Consider the following 26,345-nt stretch of genomic DNA (forward strand, 5'->3'; position numbering starts at 1 on the left):
GAATGGTGAGAGAACCAGCCTTGAGCTATCTGCCTTCCTGCCTGCATCTCAGGGACTTGCTTCCCCCTGTGCTGACACTGCACATCCAGGCTAGTGAGGACTGTACTGAAAATAAATGCCAAACTCACACTTGCAGAGTGGCCAGGAAATTGTGGTACAGAACAGCCACATCACACACTGCAGTTAATATTAGCATGTATTGGCTATATTTGGCATCCATTTTTTCTCTGGTTCATCTCTTTGTCTATGGATTTTTGCACAATGAAATACCAAGTTTATTTTTCCTTCTTGCCTCATTATCTCTGATGCAAATGGACATAAATTGCAGTGGAAAAGTTGGAAATTTAACTTCAATATTTTGCTTTCAAAATGACAGCTGCCAGTATGTCTAAAAGTTGCTTAAAGATATCTCTGTTTTGGAAGATCTGCAGGTAACTATGCTATAATGTGGCTGATGATACAACAGCTTTTCCCAATCAACGGCAGACGTGAAACCTGTGTGCCAAGCAACACACTATTCCACTTTTTAAATAATTTTTTCTTCTTTTTTTTTTTCATGTATCTATGCTTTTTAGGTGGGTGCTGGGATCTTTCTTACGGCTATGCCTTCAGCAGTCAGCATCATCACACCAACCTGCATTTACAAAGATCTGACCTCACGTGTGGCACTGAAAATAAGTAATTACCTACAAAACCCAGAAGAAGAGGTGATGTATTGCCTTATTGTGAATAAGCACTCTCCCTAGTCTCAACAGAGAAGTGTCTGCCTGGTAGAGTCCACAATTTGCAGCAACGGGGTGAATCCCAGTTTCAAGGTGGAAAAGCTTTGCATCCTGTGAGCTCTTGTGAGAAGCATGCCAGGCTCCCTCATAGGCACCTACCTTTTCACACAGGACTCGATCATGTCACTTGCCATAAGCTTCAAGCGCTGCTCCAAGTGCTTCCCAAACTCCTCCTCAGGCCAGTGCAAATCCCGAATGAAGGTCTGTAGGGCATCAAGTTTCCAAAACATATCTTCTGAGGTGCCTGATCCATTGCTGGCAGGGCAAAATGAGAACAAAAGTCAGAAGTGGCATCAGGGTCTTTGCAACCTGATGTGGAGACCATTCCTGCAACAAATGTAAGGCAGACAGCAGTTTGATACACAGGACAACGCTGGCCATCTCCACCATCAGGATTTTGAGTTTTACCATACAGTTGCCTAATCTACCTTGCTGTCATCACCCACAAAACTTTCCAGACCAGATGAGTAAGACAACATCATGAGTTACACATATTAACGGGAAGAACGTGTGTATGGTAAAAATCAGCCTTAGTTAATAACCACATTAACATATGTGATTATTAATAATTAAGGCCAGAAATTGTGGGAGAAAATCCTTGATCAATAATAACTGCCATACTAGGCTGTATGCAGTTATTAAGATTTAGGGTTTCATGCAATTCTCCCCCCTCCAAATTATATCTTGAGTTTGCCTTTTCCCCCCAGTGCGGCCCCGTTTCCAGGTAAGGGACAGTGCTAACAAGTGGTGAGCGAGGACACACTTTATCTCTTGAACAGCTGAAAAAAAATTGGGGTAAGTCAATTGAGCTAAGGGTACATCTCATATCCAGGAGTTTCGGCAGGATTTACTGCTGCACCTTTTTCTTTGCAAAGGCAATTACAGGACAACAAATTTACATTTCTAAAAATTTACTTTGCAACAACTTTGGTCTGCCACAAAATTCTCAATTTTTTCCCAAGCATATATTCTTGTACCCACACCCCTGCCCAGATGGAAGTCTTTAGTCCTGCAGTGTGTAGCTACACCAGCTCTTTTCACAGTATAATTATATCTCAAACCTCCACTTACAGAATAAAAATACAGGACTGGATTGCACTCTGTTTGTGCACAGAAATTTATGCATCTCTAACCCTTTTCTCTCCCTCTCTTCTTCTCCTTCACTTTTTTTTTTTCCCAGAACAATTGCCAAGGGAGCTTCAAGAGTTTCAACCCCCTCCTCGCATACCACTAATGCTAACACAGTAATTTATAAGATATTTAACACACCATGCATTACCACTTGTGCTGACATCATCTATAGAAACCGATGAAGGAGGGTGTTTCTATTGTGACAGATGCCAGCTGCATTGAGTTAATGCTAGAGGAGCTGGGAACTAATACAAAAAGGGCTACTCCCAGGTGAGAACTGCAGTCCCAACATGCCAGAGGGGTCCTGAGGGATCCTGGACTAGCAGAGTCAACAAGATAAAGAATGAATAGTCTTGGTTGTAGGAGAAACATATCTGACACTAAGGAACAGGTAACATGTCCTTGATGGAGGGTAAGGGTGAGTAAAAGGGAACCAGAGAGATGAAAAGATAAAGAATCAGGCATTTGCTTTTGCCAGGGGACCAATTTGGACAACAGTCTCACATGTTCATCTACCAATGGTTTTTAGTTCAAACCTGTGCTTGGGTGTAAGCAAGCTTTAACAGTCTAAAACCAGTTTTGGAACTGCATGGATTTACATTTGAAGTGGTTTAATGTGTACAAATGCAATAATTGGTATTTACTACAGCAATATTATAACATCCATTTGGTTTCAAAATTTTTGAAGAATTAATCTCAGCCTTTTTCTCACTTTTGATTAGGGCTCCATCCAAGTAAACAATAGAGTATATTCATTTCCAAAATGCACTGTTCGTATTTCGCTTGTGAGCACCACAATTACTCTAATCACGCCGGCAACTTGCAATATACCATTGATGCTCAAGCATTTTCAGAGGGATTATCCAATTTTCTGTCATTACATGATTCTTATCTTTTCAAGGGCAATATCACAAAGCATGCACAGAGCAAGATTAAAACTTTCAAGTATTCTTTACAGACAACTGCCTAAGCTAACCTTTACAATAACTATCTTAGCATGAATATGAGTTGTATGGCTTTGAAACATAAACAACCATGCTAATATTTTAAAAGGTTTTAAATCTATTTAAAAAGATCTCACATCAGTGTTTTCTTTACTTTCATTCACTACCAGTGCTCTGCAATCCTGCCTGTGCCAGACCAACAGCAGAGGCGTTCTGGTGGACTCCAGGTGTAGATGTAATTGAGGGTGTTTCAGTAAAAGTGAACAGGAGATTCTTGGGTGAGTCCTTCAGTTTTATCTATTAAGTGAGAGGATAGAGGAAAAGCACCACAGTGCTGACTGAGACCACCCTATGCCAATCCTAAATAATTCTCTAGGGTTTTAGAAGGAGAATGGACAAATAACAGTTCCCATGATAGGACATCTTGGGAGATGAGCTACCTCAAATGATGAGATTTGGGTTGAGCCCACTGTGTACCACCCTCCACACTGCTCAGCAAGAAATCTCCTATAAGAGAACTTGCCTAATCTGTGCTGAGGATCTGTGGTATGTTCCCCCCTGAGTTTGACACCTGCACCCTGGGACACTCCAGCAGGAAGCTGGGAACACAGAGCTCAAGGCTCCTACAGAGCGACTGCTTTGACACTATCTTCCAAGCCATAATCTAAAAATCACATTGAAAATATCTTTCTTTAGTTGGTCATGGCAATATTTGGGCAGTAATGAAGGCTATGGAGCTTTAATTGCTCTCTGTGGCATCCCCCAACATGAATAAAATCTGTTACAGGGTGCTCCTCTTTCTTAGACTGCTTCATCAAAGTCAAGACAAAAATTATCTAGGAAATGCAGAGCTTGCATTAAATAAAATTCATTTTTAGATCTACATCTGGTCCACAGAAATTGGTTGACTGGCATTGAAATTGGTTCTTCTTCTCTTTTGGACAAAACTCTTTGCTGAGACACATAATGTCACATTGTGAGTTCTGTGGTTTGTATATTATTCAGACCATACCCCATTGTTGACAGCTATTTTGTAAAGCAAGATACTTGCTCAAACTCTCAGTGGGAGTTGAGACAAATTTTCAAGGTTTATACAAAAAAACCCTCAAAATACACATGCCAGAAATTCACTAGTGTCTCATTCAGAAAACATCTAATTAACTGTATCACTCTTTAAAGTTTTATGTAATGCACAGAAACAAACAATACATATCCATGCCAAGATTACTTTAAATTTAAATGAGATCTAATTTGAACTGAATACACACTCAGAATCATAAATAGCAGCCATCCATGACGGTGCAGAAAAGCTAGGCATTTGTGGGATGCCTAGTGGGATGTTAACTGGTAGATTTGGTACTTTAGGGAGATTCACATTTGGTAGATTCACATTGGGCAGATTACTTGTTAAACTCCTGTGGAAGAAACAGACAGAAAGAAAAAATACCATAACAGTGACAATGCCGATGTAGCAGAAGCACATGACACTCAGAAACAAATCTGCAAAGTTCACAGCATGAGGACAGTTAAAAAACTAAAGCAAAACATTTCAGAAAGAAGCATGAGTATGGAAGCTTAAATGTACTGTCTTTTCAGTCTGCTATAAAATTCAAATTCCTTAAAAAAATAAAAGCAAACCAGAATGAAAAGAAGAATCGCAAAGGGAAAAATTGACAGAGAACTTAAACACCTGTGAAAATAACTGCACCTTCAAGTCCTGATACCATTTCAAAGTGCAGAGAGCAGCTTTTCTTCCAAAAAATCTCTCTTTTAAGGAAGAGTCTCAGTTCTTACACACACAGGCTCAATGGAAGTGCTAAACTATGAGATCTGCTAAGGGACTGGAATTTGAAATAATAAAGAGAAAGTCTGGAATTCCAGCCACAAGAGTTTTTCTCACCACCAAGCTCAATGGAGTTGCAATTTTGTGGCAAAACCTCTCTGTCTTATACCCCCCACAAATAAAGATGGGCTAATATGGAGTGATGACACAGTGAATTACAAGGTTCTGTGAAGACTGTACCCTGATCCTCCCTTGCATTCCAGGGTGCAAAACAAACGATTGTCCAGCCCCACTATTTGTACACTGTGAATAAAATGCACTTTGTAAATGAATCCAGGACTAGTATGTGACTGTTTCATGGCTGGAAGTGGGCCACGAGGTGATTTGATATTCAAAGGTTAATAAGAAGCTTGTGTATTTGGGCATCATGACTCCAGTCAGTATTTTCAGATGTGCAACTGTTATGCAAATAAGGATCTTTAAAAAGTGGACAACTGTACTGATTTAATGCAACATTCTCTCCTGGAACAAGGTGCATGTAACAGGCATGCATGCCTAAAGTTTGGAATCCACCCTGACATATTTCATTGTACTAGGTCTCTAGATGTTGTAATTGGTCTAATTCTGTTTTAATGGGTATCTCATAACAGTTATATTCTACATGCAAAATGAAAACATCAGGAGATCTGGGAATCAGCAAAACATAGAACTCAATTACCCAGCTCACATATTACCCAGCTCTCAGAAGAGAGGCCATTTTCAGAAAAATGCCTCATTTCTGCCCTCTCCCAGGAACACTGTCTGACCCCCTGGTACACAACACACAGGTGCTTTTACAGTCCCATGTGAGGAACAAAGCCAGATGCTTTGACACTGTTTTCATCAGATTGTTACTTGTGCTCAGTGAAAATGGAATTAGAAATCCAGGATTTCACCTTCACCCTGCACTGCTGAAGCTACTGAAAGCTTTTCTATTGATGCACATGGGCACTGCTTCAGCATCCAAACTTGCCTGCTCTGAGACTGCAACAGGATATGCCACCTTTGAAGGTCTCTCCCATTTCTCTGGATTAAATGAGTTACTTTACAGACACCATTATCTGGATTCCTATGAAACTATCGAATTATACACTATGTCTTTCAAGGCACATTAAAATCTTAGTAACCTCCCTGAGACATATTTGGCACTTCATTTCTTACTGCAAGTTTTATGTATCAACCCCCAAAGTAATGGAACTGAGCTGCCTGAATAAATGTTTCCTAACGCATCAGACGATGTGAACCACATCTCTGCAAGAGCTCAGCTTGTCATTGCTGGTGAATGTTAGGGAACAGACTTCATTCTTTGTGAATAAAATCCCTTGTTGGGGAGGAAAATCACAAATCAAAGCTTTTTCTGGTGAAAGAAACCCCACGACTATGCTCTGATTTCGAATTATTTCTATGATTCTTAGCAGATTTAACTTCCTGCTATCTGTGTGTTCTCTTTTGCAGGCAATAGGAGAATTCAGTACTGTCACATAGCTGTCCATTGTTTCCATTCATACTGTATCTGCTGCTAAGATGATATGACTATTGAATGAGACATAGACTACATAGTGATTGAGAGAGTGTTAAATCTTCAGAAATGGCAGTGCATGTGGTTAGATACTGATATGGAATAAATAAAGAAATAGCAAGAGGTGGACAACATATAAATGTATAAGGAAAAGCAACTTAAATAACTTAGCCAGATGGTAAATACATAAATCAGAGGACCTTTGGTTTTAATATTAAAATTCAAGAAGTGACAGTGTTATATTAATAAAAACACTGTATTAATAAAATATGACTTCTAGAGTAAACAGTATACTATATTCACACGGAAACATATTTCTTTTATACAACACATTATTTTGCTGATGCAAGAATATGGTGCAAGAATAAGTTAGTACTTTTAAAACAAAACAAAACAGCAAAATAATGGAGTATATTATGTTAACATACAGTAACTAATGTAAAAAAAATATTCTCCTGAATTGACATGCACAGTTTTTCAGGTTCAACTGTTCTAATTATCTGACTAACAGTTGCAGTGAGACCTCTAAAAAATGATTAATATTACCAACAAATGTTCCATGAAGCCTGCAATTGTTCAGACCATAAAACTACAGGTCCAAGATGAGAAACTGTTTCTAGAAGCCAGCCATGCCTATTTAATATAGATGGCTAAATATAACCTCAGCCATCAGGCAGGGAATGTGGGCATTTGCACCAACAAGATGAGGGCTGTCTGATTTAAGACGACTCAGCTTCAGGAATGGATCCTGATACGTTTGATGAGAGACACACGCTCTGGAGCTGCACCGCTTGTTTTCCTGGCGTCTTCTGCTTCAGCCCTGTTTGTGTGTGTGAGCTGTGGCTTTCACCTGGACTGTCTGCTGGGAAATTCTCAGTGCAAACCGACTGGCAGTGTACCCTGCACGGCCTCCCCGTTCTCACACTGTAATGCAGCACTGGTCACACGGATTATGTCCAGTTGCACCATGGCTGCTCCTGTAGAGCTGCCCTAGCAATGAAAGGAGGGCAGAAAAATCACTGTATTTTTACTGAGCTGTCTCCTGGGTTCAGAATAGAGCTGAACAAGACCCTTGGCCACATCTAAGTGCTCAGTTCCTACAGGATGCCTGAAATGATTTAGTGATGGAAGATGCAAATGCCTGTCTCTTCCATCACTATAAACACTTGCAACCTCACTGTAGAGGCTGAGCAAATGCTCAAGAGCAAATCTTTTCACAAAAGCCTTGATGTGAAGCAAAGAGCTTGCTAGTGAAGTAGGCAGTCAAATCTGTGCTCTTCCTGTGACTGACACCCAGAATAGTAACAAAAATACTCACTTTCACTACAGTGGTGCTTCTTTTAAGGGGAAACATTTTTCACTATCATTCTGTAGTTGTACAACCTTATAAAATGATTAGTATAATCATATTGTTCAAGTTCTGACATTTATATTAATGATACATTTATAAATAGTTTGCAAAGGGCTAGTGAGCAATTAATAGATGCTAAAGCCAGGACTACAGAGCAGTAGAGAGACCCCTGGGTCAGTGAGTAATGTCCTAGTCAAGCCATTGGTCGTCATTGCATGAGCTTTAGCATTTGCTCAAAGAGATCTTTCAACACAGACACACACACAGAGACACACACACATACGTGTCAGCTGGCTGCAAGATAAATCTGTGAGAAGCTAGCATGAAAAAAACCCATTGCAAACCCTACTTTTCCAAGACCTCTCAACTCACCAGAGAACAGACCTACTCTGTATCCTGCATACTTGGATGACTGTGCGAAGGACAAGTGTTCCACATTTCTCTGCGTGGATTCATACAAGCGCACCAGCTGCTCTAGCTATAGGGCACGGACCCCCTGCAAATTCAGCAGCTCTGCAGAGGCAGATTACAGAGCCCTCATGAGCACATAACGTCCATGCTTTCCCCCCAGCATTTTTTTCAATACTTAACAGTATCTCTCTCACTGTGATTTCTATACCTAACTCCTCAGAGCATAAGGTGCAGAGTATTCAGCAATGAAAATAGAAGAAATACATGCTTGCAAACTGCCATCTGGTCAGGTTATGGAGGGCTACATATTTCAGCCTTGACTGCAAACACAAGTACAGAGAAACCCTTTCAAAAGATTCTGTGTTGTGGAATAATTTCTTGGTTAACAGAAGATAATGAGATTTCCTTCTCATAATGCACTGTAGAGATCCAGGACAACAAGCTTGGTAGAACGGTCAGCTTTGATGATCTGTCTTTGCTGCCCAACTCAAAGGTCTATCTCCAAAGCAGAGGAAAGCTGTGGAAGAACATTCTGCAGTGTTCCCTATTTCCAAAAACGCTCTGCTGGAGAGGTGTCAATAGAAGGTCACAATTTGGTTGGGAATTGGCTGCTCCAAACTATTTGAGAATCTACGGCCAAAAGTTCAACTGTGCTACAGTATGGACATGTGGGGTGAGAAGAGAGTAGATACAGGAGGGCAAATCAAACAGAATAAGTCTCTAACCTGAATTTTTCTGCAAGTTCCCTGTCGATCAGACAAAGAGGAGCAGGTGGTCTGCCCAGGAGGCAAAGATGAAGATGCCTTAACATTTAGTTCTGAACAGCACATGAAAAATGTCATAAGATCCTAGGAATGACACTCCTCTTTTCCTTTGCACTGTATGTGCCACCCTCTGGCACTCACTGGTGCCTCCCTTCACCGGGCCACATCACGTTGAGCCAGCATTTGCAACTCACACTTTTGTGTGCGAGACAGAAGAACAAAATATCAACACGTGAAAAAAAACCCATGGTGCATCTTTTCACCAGATGGACAGAAGCATCTCGTGGAAAGCACCCACTTTCCTGCTGGAAGAAATCTTTTAAATACCCAAGTCTGTAAGAGAAAGAGTCCATCCTGGGCTTTTGCTTGGAAATGCAATGCTCAAAGCACACTGTAACTGGAACTCCAGAAGGGAATAACCATCACAAGAGAACTAAGAAAAGATCTTTTATAACTATCAGACATAACTTGGAAATGATAGATGCTGGCATACCCAGGGACAAAGCATTTTGACAGGCAAGTAGCACATCCAAGCACTTATGGACATCTATAGTTAACTCCTTGAAGTCATTAAAAAGTAAAAAGATGACAGCTTCTGATAAAAGATAAAAAAGCAGAATAATTTGTTTATTGAGTGCTTGACCCAGGTGGACAGGTACACAGAGTTAACTGTCTCTGTTTCATAACAGACAAGGAAATACATATTTTTTACTAAAGCAGAGCTCTGAAACTGAAGTTAATGCTAACTTCGAAGTGCAATTCTGCTTGAAGGAGTGGCTGTAAAAATGGCATTCTCCTACTCGAAAGATCTATTTCTTGTATGTTTTCTGGGTCACATCTGCTTATTTGAAACAAGATTTTTTAGGATCTTTAATCCTGTTAGCCTGCAGACCAAAGACAGCAAATGGAAAGTGAGAGAGGCTCCTGAATGCCAGCCACTTAACCCCACTCAAAACAGAGGGGATGATCAGGTGTCAAGAAAAAGCCCGAGATTTGGCAGGCAGAATCCTTACGGATGCTGAGGATGCACAAGAAAGAAAGGAAAAAACCTGGGTACTCAGACTCCAGGTTGCATATGGGAGGCTGGCTGCTGAACAAAATCTCTTTTCCTTGTAAACGGAACATATTTGGTGTGAAAAGCCCTGAAAGACCACACGTTCTTTTATACAGCAACCTCTGAGAGTGCGGTGCCATTTCACTTTCCCTAGAGAATGACAAAACAAGCAAGGAAAAGAGTCTCTCCAGAGGTCACCTGGTCCCATTTCCTAGTCTGAGGCACTGCCAGACTCATGTCACTTGCAAAGGGTCCATCTTTCTCTTTTAATATCTTTATTAGAAGGAAAAGTCAGCTATTTCCCTTTGTAGGATCTGACTTGGCTTTATAGCACAAGCATGACAGGGTTCAGCAATGCTTCAAAACCTGTGAAATAACAACAGTAATCCAAAGCACATGTCACATTTTTATCATTCACCAGCTCTTGAGTTCAATTTGGGTTTTTCTCAGGTTCCCAATTTCTTGCTGGTAAACTCCTAGCTTTCCAAATGTAAGAAATGATTATGCTTGAGTCATCTTGCCCATGCTTCACTTTGGTTTCTGCACATCTAATCCTACAGGCAGAGGAGCTGGGACTGGCAGAGCTGCCCTGGACATGGGGACATGTACAGCCACCAGCAATGGGGCTGATGCCAGAGGCACACACTGCACTATCCCCCCCACGGGGTGGGTGGAAAAAGTGAGTGTTGAGAATAAATACAGCAATGACTCACAGGGGTTATAGGGCTGGAACTGAACACAGTGAAGCGAGATTTTTTTGTTCTGAAAAGGAGCTATGTGAGTTCAAAGCAGCATTGGAAAAGGCCTTTTAGAATGAGTTCCAAAAAGCCATGGCAGTTAAGAAGGTTTTCCCATTTTCATGCTTCCCTGTTCAAAGGCATACAGTTCAAACTGAGGCAGTGATGCATTTCAAAAAGCCAATACCATTTCCCTCATTAACCTGAAAATCCTGAAGAGATCAGGCCTCCTATTTATAGCATTAAACTAGAACGTTTAAAGCATTTTCTGCATGTCCAGTCTAACGTTTGCTAATTCACCTCTATATGAATCTCCATCCATTTGCACCCAAATTCCGAGTGTATCAAAGGAGGTTTCCTTACTTTACTGGCTCCCATGACTCCCGCTCAAAGCCCCTGTGAATTGACTGTGCAATTGAGGACTCCATCAGATCGACATATCTAACAACAAGTGGAGCAAACAGGTCTTGGAGGTGTTTGTGGAATTTTCCATTGCACAAATTATCTAGAATAGATAAATAAAAGTATAGTAAGACACGACTGTTACTACAACCTCTGTAACAAACCACAGCGTGGCACTTCATCAAACAATGAATTTGTCAGTGAACAGGAAAACTTCAAGAACATAACAAGAGCCAGAGTTCATGACACAGACAGCAAGAATGACTTCTTACTCCAAACAAATAAACAGACAATGAACCTTCTTTTCCATTAATGTAAAACTTACAAATACATTATCACTTCCTGTGAATAAAACCAGTGTAAGAAACAGCATGGCAAACATTTGGCTTTAGCAGGTGATATAATAATTTCTTCTTTGGTCGCTCAGCACCATGATGCTGGAACTTGCTTTCTGAGGATGAGTCCCTGGCTTTTTTCACATAGTCTCAGAAAACTAGCTGGGGTCCTGGTCTAGGACCTAGCTAAGGCAATGCCATTTTTGCCACCAGCTCCCCAGGGAGGGTTGGACTACCCAGGAAAGTGACAAATCCTCACACGGGTTTTGATAGCATGGGCCCAAGTGCTTCGGAGAATTGTCTTATTTCACAAAGCACTATTCTTCTGAACTACTCCTGCTTCCATTTACTTTAATATTTTCCTCCCTTTAATAAAACCTTTAAGCAAGGACCGGTTTACACCACGCTAAATAAATTCAGTACACACATATAATACAATACACACATTTAATGACAGATATAGAGTACCTAATTCCCGGCTTATCAGGCAGACACTACCAAGAGACTTGAGAAGATGAAGCAAAATAAAATTCAACTTCCCACCTTTGACTGCAGTGATTTAAGGGGTGTGCTTTTTTCTAGTGGCAATGGAATAAAATCAAGCTGGTGCTAAAGGAGTTTGTAAATCTCTACCCATCTCAGTTCTCTGTGCAGTAAGGAGAGGCTGAAAGCATTATCAGTAACCTGAGCCGCCCACTGAAAAGGAAATGATCAGAATACAGAATACATACAGTCACTACGGAGGGAATCGTTTATGAGCTGAAAGAGCGGGAAGCTGTCCCAGGTGTCTGGGGGTTGCACCTCTAACGCTGCATCCATATCCACAGCAAACAGGGACAGGAAGGTCTCCGCGTGCTCAACCATTAGGTCTGACCACCAAGCAAAGGCCTTCAGAGTTGGTAGAAAAAGATAATAAAGATGTGTGTTAGTTCTAATAAAGCACAGGGAAAGATGTTAGGCCACCTATCTTAAAAAACAAGAGAAGTGCATCTCATGGAAACTACCTTTATTGTAAAGAGAACAGTGCTTTGGAGCGCTAGCCTGCATGGGCAGTGCTAATCACAGAATTAGGCACTGCTGTTCTAACACAAAGCTTTCTTGCAGAAGGTCTCTTCAGAGCTCCACTGTAAAGGCATGCAGCTATAACGTAGCAGAGAAGGTTTCATCTGTTCAATTTACAATAAATGACTTCATTAATTATGCTAATTATCAGGAAAAAAATCAACTAATTCTTATTTCGTAAGTACAGAAATTTGGGAGTTTCTGCATTGTGCTTGTGGGTTTTCTGACATGTTTTTCAACAGCTTAAATTCTACTTGGATTCAGTACTTGCATTTGTCTTGAAAAAGTAGAAGCCTTAGACATTAAAATCTGTCCTAAATCATTCACACCCTGTTTTCAAGATATTTCAAACATCACCAGTAAAAGTTACTACAGCACTGTTCATTTTACATGGTTATCTAACACACTACCACCTTCATGATGCTACTGATTAGGAACCCATTACAAAGCTCTACTATCAACATGCCAAGGTAAAAAAAAAGTATCTACGGCAAGCCTATATTTTCACAGAGGCAGGAAAAACATATGTCTAAACTTGAAAACCAAAAAATATCAGTGAGGTAACTCATTCTCATGCACATGGGTCCTTAAAATTCGCTGTGCGGGCTCTCTGAGGTGACATTCACATCATACATGGCTCAGATGTGAATGCTGCAAATGCATGCATGCGTGTTCAGGAGTCACTTCTGGCTGGGAACATGCAATATGAGAAGAGCTGTCCATAGGACCATGTGCTGTCATTTTGAAGTGATAGGAAATTACTCAGTGACTTAAAGGAGCTAAGGAACAGCTTTGTGGCACTTGGCAAGAAAAAGAAACCTCTAGCTTAGGCACAAGAGTGGAGATGAAACGGAAGACATTGGGAATGGAGGAATCAGTTTGAAGAGGAATTGCCAGTCAGGGAGGGACATTATTTGCATGTTTTAGCAGACATGAATAAGCAGAATGGGCTTTCACTCTCTCAGGGTTCAGTTTTGATTCACTGATGAAGAACTGCACTGATGTGCACAGCCCAACTCCAGCTACTGGTTCACCTGGTCACAGAGAGGGAACAGCACCTCCAAAACAGGTTACTGCCATAGTTTTTCCTGTTTTGGCTCGACTTCTCAACTGCCAGTGATAGTGGCAAGGGGGTCTTTGGAACTATTTCCACTCCTTCAATCTTTTAAAACAAAAAGCAGACTGACACTGCCCTGTTATTATTCCATGAGTTGATACAAAATTGATGTGAAGGCATGGATAGATTGGGCACTGCACTCGGCATTCTCTTCCCAGAGCACATCCAAGATGTAAACCAAATAACCAAAATAACCACGTGACCCCCAAGCTAATCTTAGTATTGGGCCTGCCCGGTAATGGGGGTGAAGATGTGGACAAGGTGAGCTGTGCCATGAAGGCACAGCTTCAGTGTCTGCCCATGCCGGAAGCAGCAGCACCAGGAGGTGAGGGTCCCAGTGGTCATGGCAGGGGACAAGATGGCTACAGCAGAGTCCTTTGTCTGCAAACTGTCCTCAGCTTCAGGCCCATGGAGGAAGCTGCTCAGCTCTGCTGCAGCATCTCCTGCTTGGGGATGCAGTGGTAGTGGTGACGGTGGTCCTGGCCATCTGCAGTCGTCACTCTGGCAAAGCCAAAACCAAAACCAAGGTGAGGGAGCCTGTATGGGGCTGAGGTGTGGGGCAGTGCTCTTCAGCGCTTCTCCACATTTGGTGCTGTGTCCAGCCAGGCACAGGGCTGGATGCCAGTGTCTGCCAAGCTGGGAGGCATCAAACTGCTGAGAGAGCATGGAAGAACCATCAAGAGGCAGGTGTGCTCCTGATGCCTGCTCCAGCCTGCTCGCAGAGGTGGGTGGGAAAGGAGCGCTGCTGAGCAGTGGGGCTGTGCAGGGTCCTCTTATGTGAGCAAGGCCTGGCTGTGGTTTTCAGGGAGGCTGCGGGGGCTCTCCTTGCTCTGATGTGGTTTCTCTGGCTGTGCCTCTGCCTGCCCAGAGCCTGCCATGCTGGCACCCACCCGACACTGCCCCCGGGTCTGCGGGCGTGGAGCGACCGCTACCAAGGACCGATGGCAACCGGCATTTGGGGGAAAGGGAAAAGAGGGGAGGCCAAAGAATGTCTTCTGTAACAAATCCCAACATAAACACTTCGGAGTCCTGCAATAAGAACCTGCTTTCACAAAAAAGGAAAAAAAGAGCCATTTTAAAAAAGAAAAGCATGTGATCATTGGTGGAAAAAAAATATGCCCAAACCACTAACAGTTTTCCTTTTGCTTGCAAAGTCAAATTTTAACTCTGTAATTCTCAAACTTATGTCAGGATCCTCAACCTCCTCCCTAATTTCTGTAAGCAGGATTGTTAACACCATACTTAGAAAACCTTCAAGATGGTAACATTTCATTTATTTACCATCTACTTACCTGCTTTGCTTAAATAATAATGTAAAGGGGGAAAAAGTGTGCTTTCTAGCCAAACACACCTATTATTGTATATTTTACACATGGATACACATGTATATATGTATGACCTCAAGGAGTTAAGATACATATATACATATACACATATGTATACATAGAGAGAGAAAACACAAATTTAAAAACAGGTGAATGGCATTGCCTCTGGCATTTGTTATCAGTCATCCAGAGGAAGGGAAAGGGAGCTAGGAGACATCTGATGGGAGAGATGATAGAATGCCAGAGACCTCCCGCTCCCAGATTACAGACATAGGCACATGGATTCTGCTATTTCTGCCTGTGCTGCCTTGCTTCCTTCTTATGGGTAAGCAAACGCAACTGACTAGACGCGATGCTCCTCTTGTAATGAGTTTTGAACTTGCTCTGAGTATTATTTTCTACATTCTCATTAGGGAGTCTGCCTGGATGTCCACATGGGGAAAAAAGGGCCACATGTTAATTGCAAAAACTATTGTTTTTAGTAAAGTAAGGCATTTCCTCAGTAAGCAGTGCAACTTAATTTTCTGCTGAATAACCAAAGTAGACCAGAGTCACGCCTCACAGGTCAAGCCTTCTTCAGGTGAGTGACAACATATAAAAAAAGTCACCTGTAATTATATGGGTGGGGAAATAAAGTGTAATACCTCAGCAATGCTCATTGCACAGTGACAGCATAATGTGGCTACAACACATAATAAAAATCAGTGATAAACCACCCAGCCTCTTCTCTCTCTTCCCTGGGTGCAATTCAAAGTGTGCGGGGAGCTGGCCAACTGCCTGTGCACTGCTGAAATGGCACAGCCACCCTCAGGACAGGGATTCAAAATGCACCAACAGTGTGCCGGGCTTCTGGAGAGAGATGGATTTCATCCTTCCAAGTCACCGTTCAGAACAAGGGACCGGGATGCCTCCTATCTGTCTTGGCATTAACCTTCTGTCTCTAATCAAAACCTTGTGACACAAAAGATGCTGGAGAACAGTTCTGAGCCTTCCTCATCATGTGAGGATCTTGGCAGCATGGCTGGCTGGCTGTGACTGGTCCTGCAACTGCTTCCTCTTTTCAAAATAAGCTGTGTTTTAAAAAACAGCTCCTTCCCAGCTGGTTGTACATCCAGCCTGTGCTGGTGAGGAGTGGAATAAAACAGTTTTTGCACAAGCATAGTGCTCTCAAGCACCCCTTGCTTTAGTAAAAAGGAGGTTTATTTCACTCTTCACCTCATATATTCTCTCTCTACATATAAATACTGTATATCCAGTACAAGGCACATACAGACAAAACCAGAGGAAGACCACTACCATTCTAGGCACTCGTGTAGTACTTAGTCCATCTCCACCACAGTGTACTAGAGGTCGGGTGAATGCAAACGACAGGTAACAACAGGCTGAGGGGCGAGTCCAGGCAGGTAGGGTTGTGTTGGGATGTAACTGCAGCGCTCGTAAAATATACCCATTGCTGCATGCATGGACTGGACTGCTATGCCACATTTACCCTCCTGTGTCAGGCTACCAGCTCCGCAAGCAGCCGACCCAAAGTTGCTGTTACATTCCTCGGTCAAAGTTACGGAAGCGAGGGCAACCAGGGTAAAATCCCAGTAGGAAACATGGCACTGAGAGGGCATGCACGGAATATGACAGGAGTGACTCGTTTCGTTCGGTTTAGTCACATACCTCTTTCCCCTGCCAGGATCATCCAAGATTGAATGAACAGTAGAAAAACAGGGAGGAAATTTAAATATGTAATCAGGCGTTAGTTGGGTTTTGTGGATTGCTGTGTATTATCAATAAGTAAAACTATACTGCATATTTAATACACACTGGAATGATTTTTAGGTGATTGCGAAATTATTTATCAAATGCTCTTAATGCAAAATATTGTGAGTATATATATATATATATATATATATATATCTCCATGGGAAGGAAAAGAGAAAATAATAAAAGAGTGCAATAATACCTACAGTCATAAACAACAACTGTTCACTCCATATTTTAAAATTATTAACTTTTCAATACGCATTCAAGGGCACCAGATTGACAGAGAACCCAGGGCTTAATCCTGCAAATACTTACATGGGTATGCAACATCACCTGCTCAGGGAGAAATGTCCTGATGTGCTGAGAGCAGGACTACAGCCAGCCACGCCAGCTGCTTGTGGGACCAAAAGTTTCCAGGATCAAGCCTCACGATTTTCTGGTGTATATTTGACTATGACATGGTTTCAGTGGTTTTAATACACAAATCTTTCTGTTAAGGTGCTTCAAAGAGTTAAGAGTGGTTGTATTAGGCCTTAAATAACCCAGACAATGAGCAACAGAGCATACTTCATCCTAACCTCTGTGACTAGTAATTGAGGTATTACCAATAAGCCAAGGCAGAAGAGGCCAACAGGAAACCACGTACTGGAGGGGCCCACAGAGACCCCTGGAAACAACCTGAATTCTCAGAAAGGGACAGAAAGGAGAATTGTTCTGTTTCGTTGCCGTTTTCCTTGCTCCCCTCCGGACAGCAGGAGCGGCAGCTGCGGCAGGGACCCCGCTCATGCTGGCTGGAGGCACACACACACAGGTCATGATTTGGAAATACAACCTTTCTGGAAAGAGGACAGGCTTGCTCTTGCAGGCAGTTGGTGGTGAATATTTTGGCCAGGTTGGCACTGTCAGAAAGGCTGCAGACTGACATCGAGGAGAGCACAACTCAATTAATTAATCCTTTAGCCCTCCCTCCCCTTTGAAAACACATTCCTCCTGAAGTGTACCTTGCCTTCATCATGCTCAAGTGTACTTTCAGCTTTTAAAAAAGGTAACCCAACATCAGTTGGGAAGACATCACACAAATATACAAAGCTCCCACCGGATCTTGTGGAAGACCTGGGGGGACACGACCTCGCCGAAGACGCTGCTCACCTCTGCATGGTGCTCCTCGTTTTGCTGTAGGACTTCAATTACCAACTCTGCCAGACGTATTGTATCTTCTAACTTTTTAGCTGGTGTGACTAACCGGCCTACATTCTCTGTAGTACAAGAACTCAAGTTAACAGGAAGGCAGGGTGAAAAGCTAGACGAACAGTGAGTTATTTTAGAGGTTAAAAAAAAAACCCATAATATTCTACAGCTTTAAAGATCTTTTCATGCATATGTTAAATGCTTATATAATTAGTACTGAGCAAACCAGAAAGCCACATTCGTTATTATACTATGAAAATACAGTGCTCCAGCTCCAAATTTCACAATACTGTCAGAGTTGGTTTGCTTTATAGCGGCACGTTATTAGCGCGAATAAGAACATCATATTCCCTAAAGACAGCATCTGGCCACTAATGTATGAACAATATGTATCCTTCAATGTAGATGATGCTATTATAGGAATCATATCTATATTATCTAAAAATTCTTTTAAGAAGATCAATTCAAACAAATCTGTCTGCACTTTTAATAAATTGTCAGACTCAAGCAATTTAAATGTCACCTGCTTCTAAAAGCAAAACTTGCAGGTCTGTCTTGCTCCAGGATTTAACTCTACAAGGGTCAGGAGTTATGCATGCTGGAGGGAGTGAAAAGTGGTAAATCCCACACTCATGGGTAAGATTTATATGAGAAAAGAGACGCAAGTTTACAACAAAAACCCCGCAAAACAAACCAAAGAGTTTAAATCCTGGAGCTTGGTGTTTACCTGAGTTATTTTGCAGTGTTTTCTGAAAACTCTAAAAAACAATTAAATTACATTCTTCTAGGTAATTTATATTATTAATAACGCATTAAATATATGAGGTGCTAACAATATGGAACATTTAGAGCATTTCACTAGAAATAATGTAGAGGAAAAGAAAATAACCACAATTTCCCTGAATGACAGCTTCCACAGAACTGACTACAGACATGTCTCTCTGGTTCACACCCAGGTTCCAATCCCAGCTCTCCTTAGTAGCAAGGGCAAAGAGAAGCATTTCACTACACAGCCAGTCCATACCTCTGTATCCATAGGTATTTTGGCCTCTCCATGGTATCAAAAGGCAGCTTACTGCCCTGGGATGTGCAAACTCACCCTGTGATGGTTGTTTGGAGCAGGAGTGGAGTGGGAAACCTGCCCCCTTGGGATCCATATGCCAACAGGCCAAGTACTCACAGGGCATCTTGCTCCAGCCTTCCACACACCCTCATTTTTTCCTAGTGTTTTGGTCTTGTTTACTGGTGGGACAGAAACTCGAGGTTGCATAAGGTGGCCTGTTCTGCTTGACTGGGTCACTCAGGGAGAAATCCCTGCCTTGCTGTAGGCTCAGGGAGCTTACAGGACTTCATTCTCCCCCTCAAAGTCTTGCCAGCCCCTAGTTTCCTCTGAATACCTGTTTACAGGTTACACAGCTCCCATGAAAAGGAAAGCCATATGTTTCAGGACAGTCCCAAATGTGGCTGGTTTTTGGAGGAGCTCAGCAAGCTGGAGTCTGTTACTGTAGGGGCTCAGCTTGGCTGAGGGGTGGTAAAGCACCATGCAAATGAACTCTAAAGTTTTATTGATTTATGGCACAGATGAGGGCCTTGGGTGTTTCTTTTCCAGTTTTGCTGCTGTTTCTTGTATCAATGGAAACAAACAAACAAATAAAAAAATCAAGTTTCCCCTTAATATAATTTACTGAGCAAATACTGAACTTGGAGAGCTCCTGGTTAACTCCTCAGTCTCTGTCCTACACTATCCAGCACCTCAATGGCTACAAGAAGTAGAAACCACTTCCTTTTGCAAAAGGAGCCCAAAGACAGGTCCCTCAGTAAGATCTGGTTGTTTCTGCACCTCCAATGCCAAGGGGAAGCTTTTCCATTGATCAGTGCAGCATCAGGCCCATTCTCATTTGCAACACTGATCTGCACTCAAATATAACTAAAAGACAAAAGTGTTAATAAGAACAACTGCTCAAAGATGCTGTCTTTAAAGAAAATATTGATGCTTATATAACTTTGGCAGCCAGCAGATGTCAATCTTAATTTTTTTCCTTCTTATTTTAAATATTTCCCTGGTTAAGTTACTATACATCAGAATATTCTGCTAAGATAGCTGGAGCACTGACAGTTACATGAAACATATACGATATACTTATCAAACATTTCATCCAACATCATGTAAAGCTCATACATATTTATAGTTTCCATGCAAAATGTTATGCAACAACAATGTTATTTTGTGCTGACGTTGATATTTGAAAATGTTGCATATGTCAGACATTGCTAGACAAAAAAATGTGGACATTTTGAAATAAATGCTACCTCTAAATCTCTAAAACCTACCACGTCGCACTAGGTGATTTGTATGTATAAAGCTGCATATGAGGACTAGCTTTCTACTGCTACACGAGCGGCTGCTAGACTAGAAAACCACTGAATAAAAGAAAGGAAGACTATTACAGTACTTGGCGGCTGTTTGGCCATGCCTTTGAGCATATGATCTATCATGTTAGTCTGCGTTTGAGGAGATGATGGTGGCCCAGCCGGCGGCTTAGGCTTGGGCGGACGGGCTGGTTGTGCATGACGGAGAGAGAGACGCCAAAAGTAAAGAGACAAATGACTTCATAAACAGTGACAAAAAGATGGAAATTTCAAAAGGAACATAAGCAGAAATGATCAAATACAAATGGAATAAGCTGCTGGGTTTTTGCTTATCGGTGCTTGGGGTATTACACGGTAATGACACCATTTGACAACACGTATTCTAGAAGTCAGCAGATTCCAACGTCCTACGGCACCGTGCAATCAGAAAGCTAAAAATTCAATGCAAGTATGAAACCACACTTAGCACAGTCACACGAGGAGACTGAGATGGGTTAATTCAGTTAAAACTCTGGAATTCAGAAAAGGTGAACTAAAAAACACAACTTGAAGTCAGCTCCCCAATGCTTAGGCACGTTTAGCAATAGAATAATGAGCCATAGGAATTAATTGCTTTGCAAATATCAATTACACATTTTAGAATTAAACGTCACTGTTGGTTAAAGGGAGCTATAAAATATTCTTGTGCAATTTAAACATGTAAAAAAATCTGTCACTTAAAAATGTGTGGTTCCTGATCGTTTCCAGCTCATTTAATTATTTTCAACTTGGAATTCTAGTGGCTTTTATATTCTGGGTTGAATCATATATAAAAACTTGCCAGCTCTATCAAATATGTTACTTGCTATTCCAAATGTTAGAATACTGCAATCAGGACTTGACCCATCTGTCATATAGTTTACAATATCAGCATAGGAAAAATTCAAAGAAAATAGCCTTTCCTTTTACATACACCCAGAGAATAAATTATATGCTGTGAATATATTAACACAATAGTTTCTATTCCTTTTAATAACAGTTTTTAGCAGCATTGTGACTATTTTTAATCATGCCATTTGCAAGGAATCTGGCATATTTATCTGGACATTCTATTGCCAAAAGTCCTTGCCATTTTGCTTGCATTTTCCAGTGGGGGAAAAAAATCAGTTGGCTTGTACAAAGGAGATTTCTGATTGCTTTTATTTCTCACAGAACTACAACACTTATCAAAGTATAATAAAGAATATTCGAGTAAACCATTAAGGAGTGTGAGTTAGGTTGGTGCCCCTCTCCATACACAGGGATAGGTACACATACATACATACATAAAACCACACACAATGCACACACATGCACACACACACACACACGCATTTTTAGTCTTTTAGGCTGTGTAATGATTAATTCAGACTCTCAGATTCAAGCTACTGGCTTTCTTTCTTTTCCTTGTTTTCTTACAACAGGAAAAGCAAATCTATTCATTCATCTCTGGAGTTATCCTGATCTTTGTTCAACATTTACCAAGCGTGACTTTGTCCCCAAAAACAAACCTCTCAGCCTCAAGTGACAAAAATAACTGCTTTTTGGGCATTGGCCTAATGACTTTAACTCTGCTTTAAAACATAAGCAAGAATTAAATTTGGCTACTCACTGATTGCTCCTGAGCTTGACATGCAAATGTAGGAAGAGTATTTTACTGCCCATTGCTATGGAGAGCAGTTGTGCCGAGGTCTCTGATGGGAAGGGATGGTGGGGAGAGGGAATTGTACATCTCCTCCCACCCATGTCTGACAACCACAGGGTGGGAACCCCTCACCACCCATGGGAGTCTGTTGGGTAGCAAAGTTGGGGGTGTAAAAGACAGAAAGCTCTTCTTAAGAGTTCCAAAGCCAAGGTGAAAGGAATCTGAGTTGCACCCATTGCACACGTCAGCACTGCAGCCCTCAAGCATCCTTAAATGTGGAGTCCAGCCCCTGCATCCCTAACAGCTACCCATCCAAAAATAGCACTTAGGCTTCACAGACATCCAGACTCCAGAGTGTTGAACGGGCCTGATTAGCACAAGTGTTTTCTGTCCTAGTGAAAAGTCATTAATAGAGAAAGAGGAGGAGGAAAAGGCAAGAGATGCAGCAGCATCTTCACGAGTCGCTGGTGCAGCGCGTACAGAACAGCTTGGAGGAGGCTCCCGCTGTGCAGTTGTCAGCACAGTGCCCCAGGGTGGCTCTCACTTCTCTGGGGGGCCTGTGAGAGACCCCTCCAGCACCTTACCCTGCTCCTGGCATCCCCTCACCACCACCCGCTCTTGGAAACAAGCTCCCACAAGGCACTGGAGCAGGCTAAGCAACAAACTCCTGATATAATTCTGATCTGGCCCAATCTGCACAAATATTCAGCTCTTTTCACACATTTCAGTTTTTCAGACCCAAATTCAAGGCTCTGGCATGATGGCTGCAGAACCACCTGGAGGTGAAGAAGGGGAAGAGTTCTCTCTATTCCTGGGGGCACTGAGCACCCATGAGTCCCAACTCATGTTTTTCCTTGCTGTCTCTTTATTGCAAGAAAATTCAAAAGATTAAGGTCTGGCTAAGGAGAGGGATTAATTTCCTCTGTAAATTTAAACAGAAATGGGGTTGTGACAGCCATGCACTATGAGGCACTAGAGCTCACATACTTCTCTAGGTCCAGGTCTCAGAGATGACATGTGAGGACCCTTTCAGGGGTGGCTCAGCCCATGCTCAGAGCAAGGGAGATGTGTGGAGCTGGATGGCTTTTATGGCACTTGCTAGTGATCAGCTGCAGTGTGTGGCAGGTTTTGTTTCACTTTGGCTTTTCTTTTTTCCCTGTCCTTTTCCTCTCTGATCCCTCGCTACAGCCGGTTTAGTATCAGAAATATTCTTGTACTTGCTGCTCATGCGTGTGTCAGGTGAGTAAGATTTAAACACCTTTGTCACTGAAACCAGAGCTAGGAGCAGCTTCTTGCTGCCTGACAAAATGCTTTCCTGGACAAACTCTTCTACAGGTTTTTATGCTTCTGCATGATACTGGCACATAAAATACTCGCAGAAGCACAAATTACTTGAAAAATTCTGGGTTTGTGCTTGCAACGAGCTTCAACCTGCAATAACAGGTATATTGATAAGTCTGTGCTACATCAGGTATAGATATTGCACACAATTCATTGTGTGTGACTCTTTACAGACAGGAAAAATTTCAAACTACCTATTTCTACCTCAGCACCATGATTTCTGCTACATGGGTTACTAAAACATCAGCAACATTAAGAATTACACTTGCAATAGGAGATGAATATTATTGACTTTTCATATTTTTTAGAAGCATAGCCACTGATTCAAAGATTTCCTCATATTAATTAAAAATATATGACCCTTGCCAAAGGTTTTAGCATCCAAGTGTTATGTGTGCATTCATTTGTGAGCCAATCATCAAAATGATACAAAAAGCTGCTGTTCTCAAGACAACTATAAAGCATAATGGACTTAGCCCAAGGACAAGGCAGGGCAGCCTTTTATTACACTCATGAAATTAATTTGCCCGTATCGGAAAGGGATTTCAGTGAAGGTATTTTTTTCTCTCAAAATAAGATATTTATTTTTAAAGGGAAAAAAAAATCATAGATTTTTTTTTTTTAATTCAGAAAGAGATGCCAATTCACCTCAAAACCTGAACATACCCAAGAGAGAACTGCTCTCCTGATTTTCTAACAATTATTGAGCCTAGTGAAGAATTTGTGCCTATCTGAATTGTGTCTCATACTTCAGGCAGCAAGTTGCTCCCGCAGTTGGTGAGAGACTCATAGAAAGAAATGCAGAACGCAGATCTCTGGATTTTTGAAGCTTTTGCAATAACTTTGTACTGCTTTAGACACTGCCTTTAAAAGGTCAAGAGGGAGTCTTGAAAGCTGCATAACGATTCTTTGTTAAACACAGCCCAATGCCACTTCAAGGAAGGAAACAAACAAAGCAGCATTTCAGCACACATGGATACAGGTTACAGTTGTGCCTGAGTGAAAGTATAGGATTTATTAATGACTTCAGCTTCCACTCCTGCACACAAAGATGGATGTTTTAATATATTTTACATTTTTATTTACTCAAACAATGCAATTTTATTTTATTTTTAAGCTTTGTGATTTATCACAAATGCTGGAGTGATTGCCCAGCAGGGGTTGGGCTGACAGATCACACAGGATCTGTCCTTGCCTCGGACATGGTCAATTGACAGGCAGCTCAGCTCCTCAGCTGAGTTACAGATACGTGCACAGAGCTTCCCAGGCTGAGATCCAGAAACAGGGAAGGCGAGTGACGTAAAGTGAGCATGGGACTGTGACAAGGGCCAGTACAACTGCCTTGGAAAATGCCACTGCTTCTTAACAACCTGCTGTGCTGCTCTAGTCTAAAACCAACCTCTCCTGCACCCGCTGCCTCGGTGGAGGACGCCTTCCACGCCTGCTGGGGTGAGTGTACGATCAAGATGCTCCATGGCTGATGCCAGCTCAGGCTGATGCAGCCCGAGCTGCCGTGCTCAGTCCCTCTCCTATGGGCGCACCCGGGTCCCCAGCCTGACACAGGCACCTGAGAGATGTCTGCCTCTGTGCAGGCACTGCAGCTGCCCCTCGGTGCCCCGTGGGCAGCACTGACCCTGAACTGACCGGGTTCCAGCTTCACACCCACTGGCATCACCACGGGGGTGTGTTTTCAAGTGAGGTTGAGCTTCCCCAGGAGCCCACCCAGGGAGGACAGTGTGTGCCAGCCGTGCAGCACGGTGAGGTGTGGTGCCTTGGGAGACTCCTTCCCTGCACAGGAGATGGAGCAGCTGCTGGACAAGCAAAATCTGGTATTTTTGGATAGCTCAATTTGCCTTGGGGACAGAGCAATAGGACTTCAGTAGGTCCCTCTGCTCTCCAGCTACTTTCCATGAGATGACCCACTGCCCTGCCACCCACACTCTGGCACTAAGCACCGAGGTGAGACCCGTCTCCTTCACCGCTCGTCTCTGTGCACCAACTCAGCACTACCACAATAAACCTCTCCTTACAGAGACCAAATCCAAATTGCAATATGAGAATTACTCAGTCTTAAAACCGAACCCCCACCCAGTCTTACACCAAATGCAATCAATTGTCAAACTGACAACTACTGCCTTGGCTGGCACCAACTCTGAAGCTGCCTGTACCCAACTCCAGCAGTGTAAAGTGGCACTTGTGTTCATGGGATACTCATATATAAGGGAGAAGCTATTATTGGAGAAGCTATTATTTTCTAAAATAATTATGTATTTCTGATCTACATAAATAAACATTTATTAAAAGGTTACAATTATTAAACTGTTTGTAGCTTTGTCTGATTAATAATTAAAATAATTAATTTTTAATTCTTTTAGCACAGTTTCCTGTTTAGTGTTCTATTTCAATATTTTAATGAAAGGCAAGAGACTGTACACTTCCCAGGAGAAAGGAGAACCAAAGGGTAACACTTGTGTGTTTAAGTTGTTTTCAGCGTCTTATTTTTATTCTTGCTTCTGGCAAAATAAAAAAGTCAGGCCAAACCCCAGTCACTTTTGACTCCACTTAAGCTGAGGAACCAGTTTCAAGTGAGTCCTGCTGACCTTGCCTGAAAATTTTTTATTTAAAACAAAGGGAGATTTGTGGGCACAAAGCAGTGGAGCACAACTCCCTGTGCCCTTTCACTTGCTCCAAGCATTGGGAAGAAATGAGGTATTTTTAAACAAGCTGGGCCATAGGAATGTCATTCTGAACTTCTAAACTGCAGGCACGTGACAGGTTGTTGCAGCAAGCATGATGCTCCATGTAGTTATTGTGCTTAATGCACAACAGCCTGTGCTCACTCTAATTTTTACAGTTAATGGTAATAATTGCGACTGTTCTATTTACTTTTGTTTATTTGCACCTTTCATAAATGTAAGAAAAAATTAGTCTCCATTTTCTAAATATTGATTGTTATTTACAATTCATTTTACTATGATGCAATAGATTATGGGCCAAATTTGAACTGAGGATGTCTGGGGAAACCAGAACCTGGCCCAGCCTCTTGTACTGCTCTTCTAAAGCAATTTCCCTGTGCAAACAGAGCTGAAATCAACCAGATCCTTTCTTTTCCCCCCACAAAACAGAACAATCTACTCACAAAAAGAAATGAACAGTTCAAATTTCAAGGACTTTAGAACTAGGACTCTGGGGTACAACAGAAACGAGAAGAGGGGCTGCAGGGCTCCACCATCCCTTTTGCAGAGATGTGCACTTGAGCTGAGCCTTTGCCT

At 42.0% G+C, this 26,345-nt stretch overlaps 1 protein-coding gene across 24 annotated transcripts in view; it reads right to left on the reverse strand.

Moving 5' to 3' along the window:
* CADPS (calcium dependent secretion activator) overlaps nt 1-26,345 on the reverse strand; it is a 207,016-nt gene that overhangs the window by 38,434 nt on the left and 142,237 nt on the right. For 10 of the 24 annotated variants that reach the window (XM_068202120.1, XM_068202129.1, XM_068202127.1 and 7 more), the window contains 5 exons: nt 17,652-17,767; nt 11,984-12,140; nt 10,879-11,020; nt 4,126-4,272; nt 882-1,037 (listed from right to left, as the gene is read on the reverse strand). In XM_068202120.1, coding sequence (XP_068058221.1) covers nt 882-1,037; nt 4,126-4,272; nt 10,879-11,020; nt 11,984-12,140; nt 17,652-17,767 — 718 coding nt within the window. The remainder of the gene's footprint in view (nt 1-881; nt 1,038-4,125; nt 4,273-10,878; nt 11,021-11,983; nt 12,141-17,651; nt 17,768-26,345) is intronic. The other 14 variants (XM_068202141.1, XM_068202130.1, XM_068202124.1 and 11 more) reach the window with 3 other exon arrangements.

The sequence above is a fragment of the Anomalospiza imberbis genome, chromosome 11 (genome assembly GCF_031753505.1).
Source record: "Anomalospiza imberbis isolate Cuckoo-Finch-1a 21T00152 chromosome 11, ASM3175350v1, whole genome shotgun sequence".
In the NCBI taxonomy this organism is placed as follows: Eukaryota; Metazoa; Chordata; class Aves; order Passeriformes; family Viduidae; genus Anomalospiza; species Anomalospiza imberbis.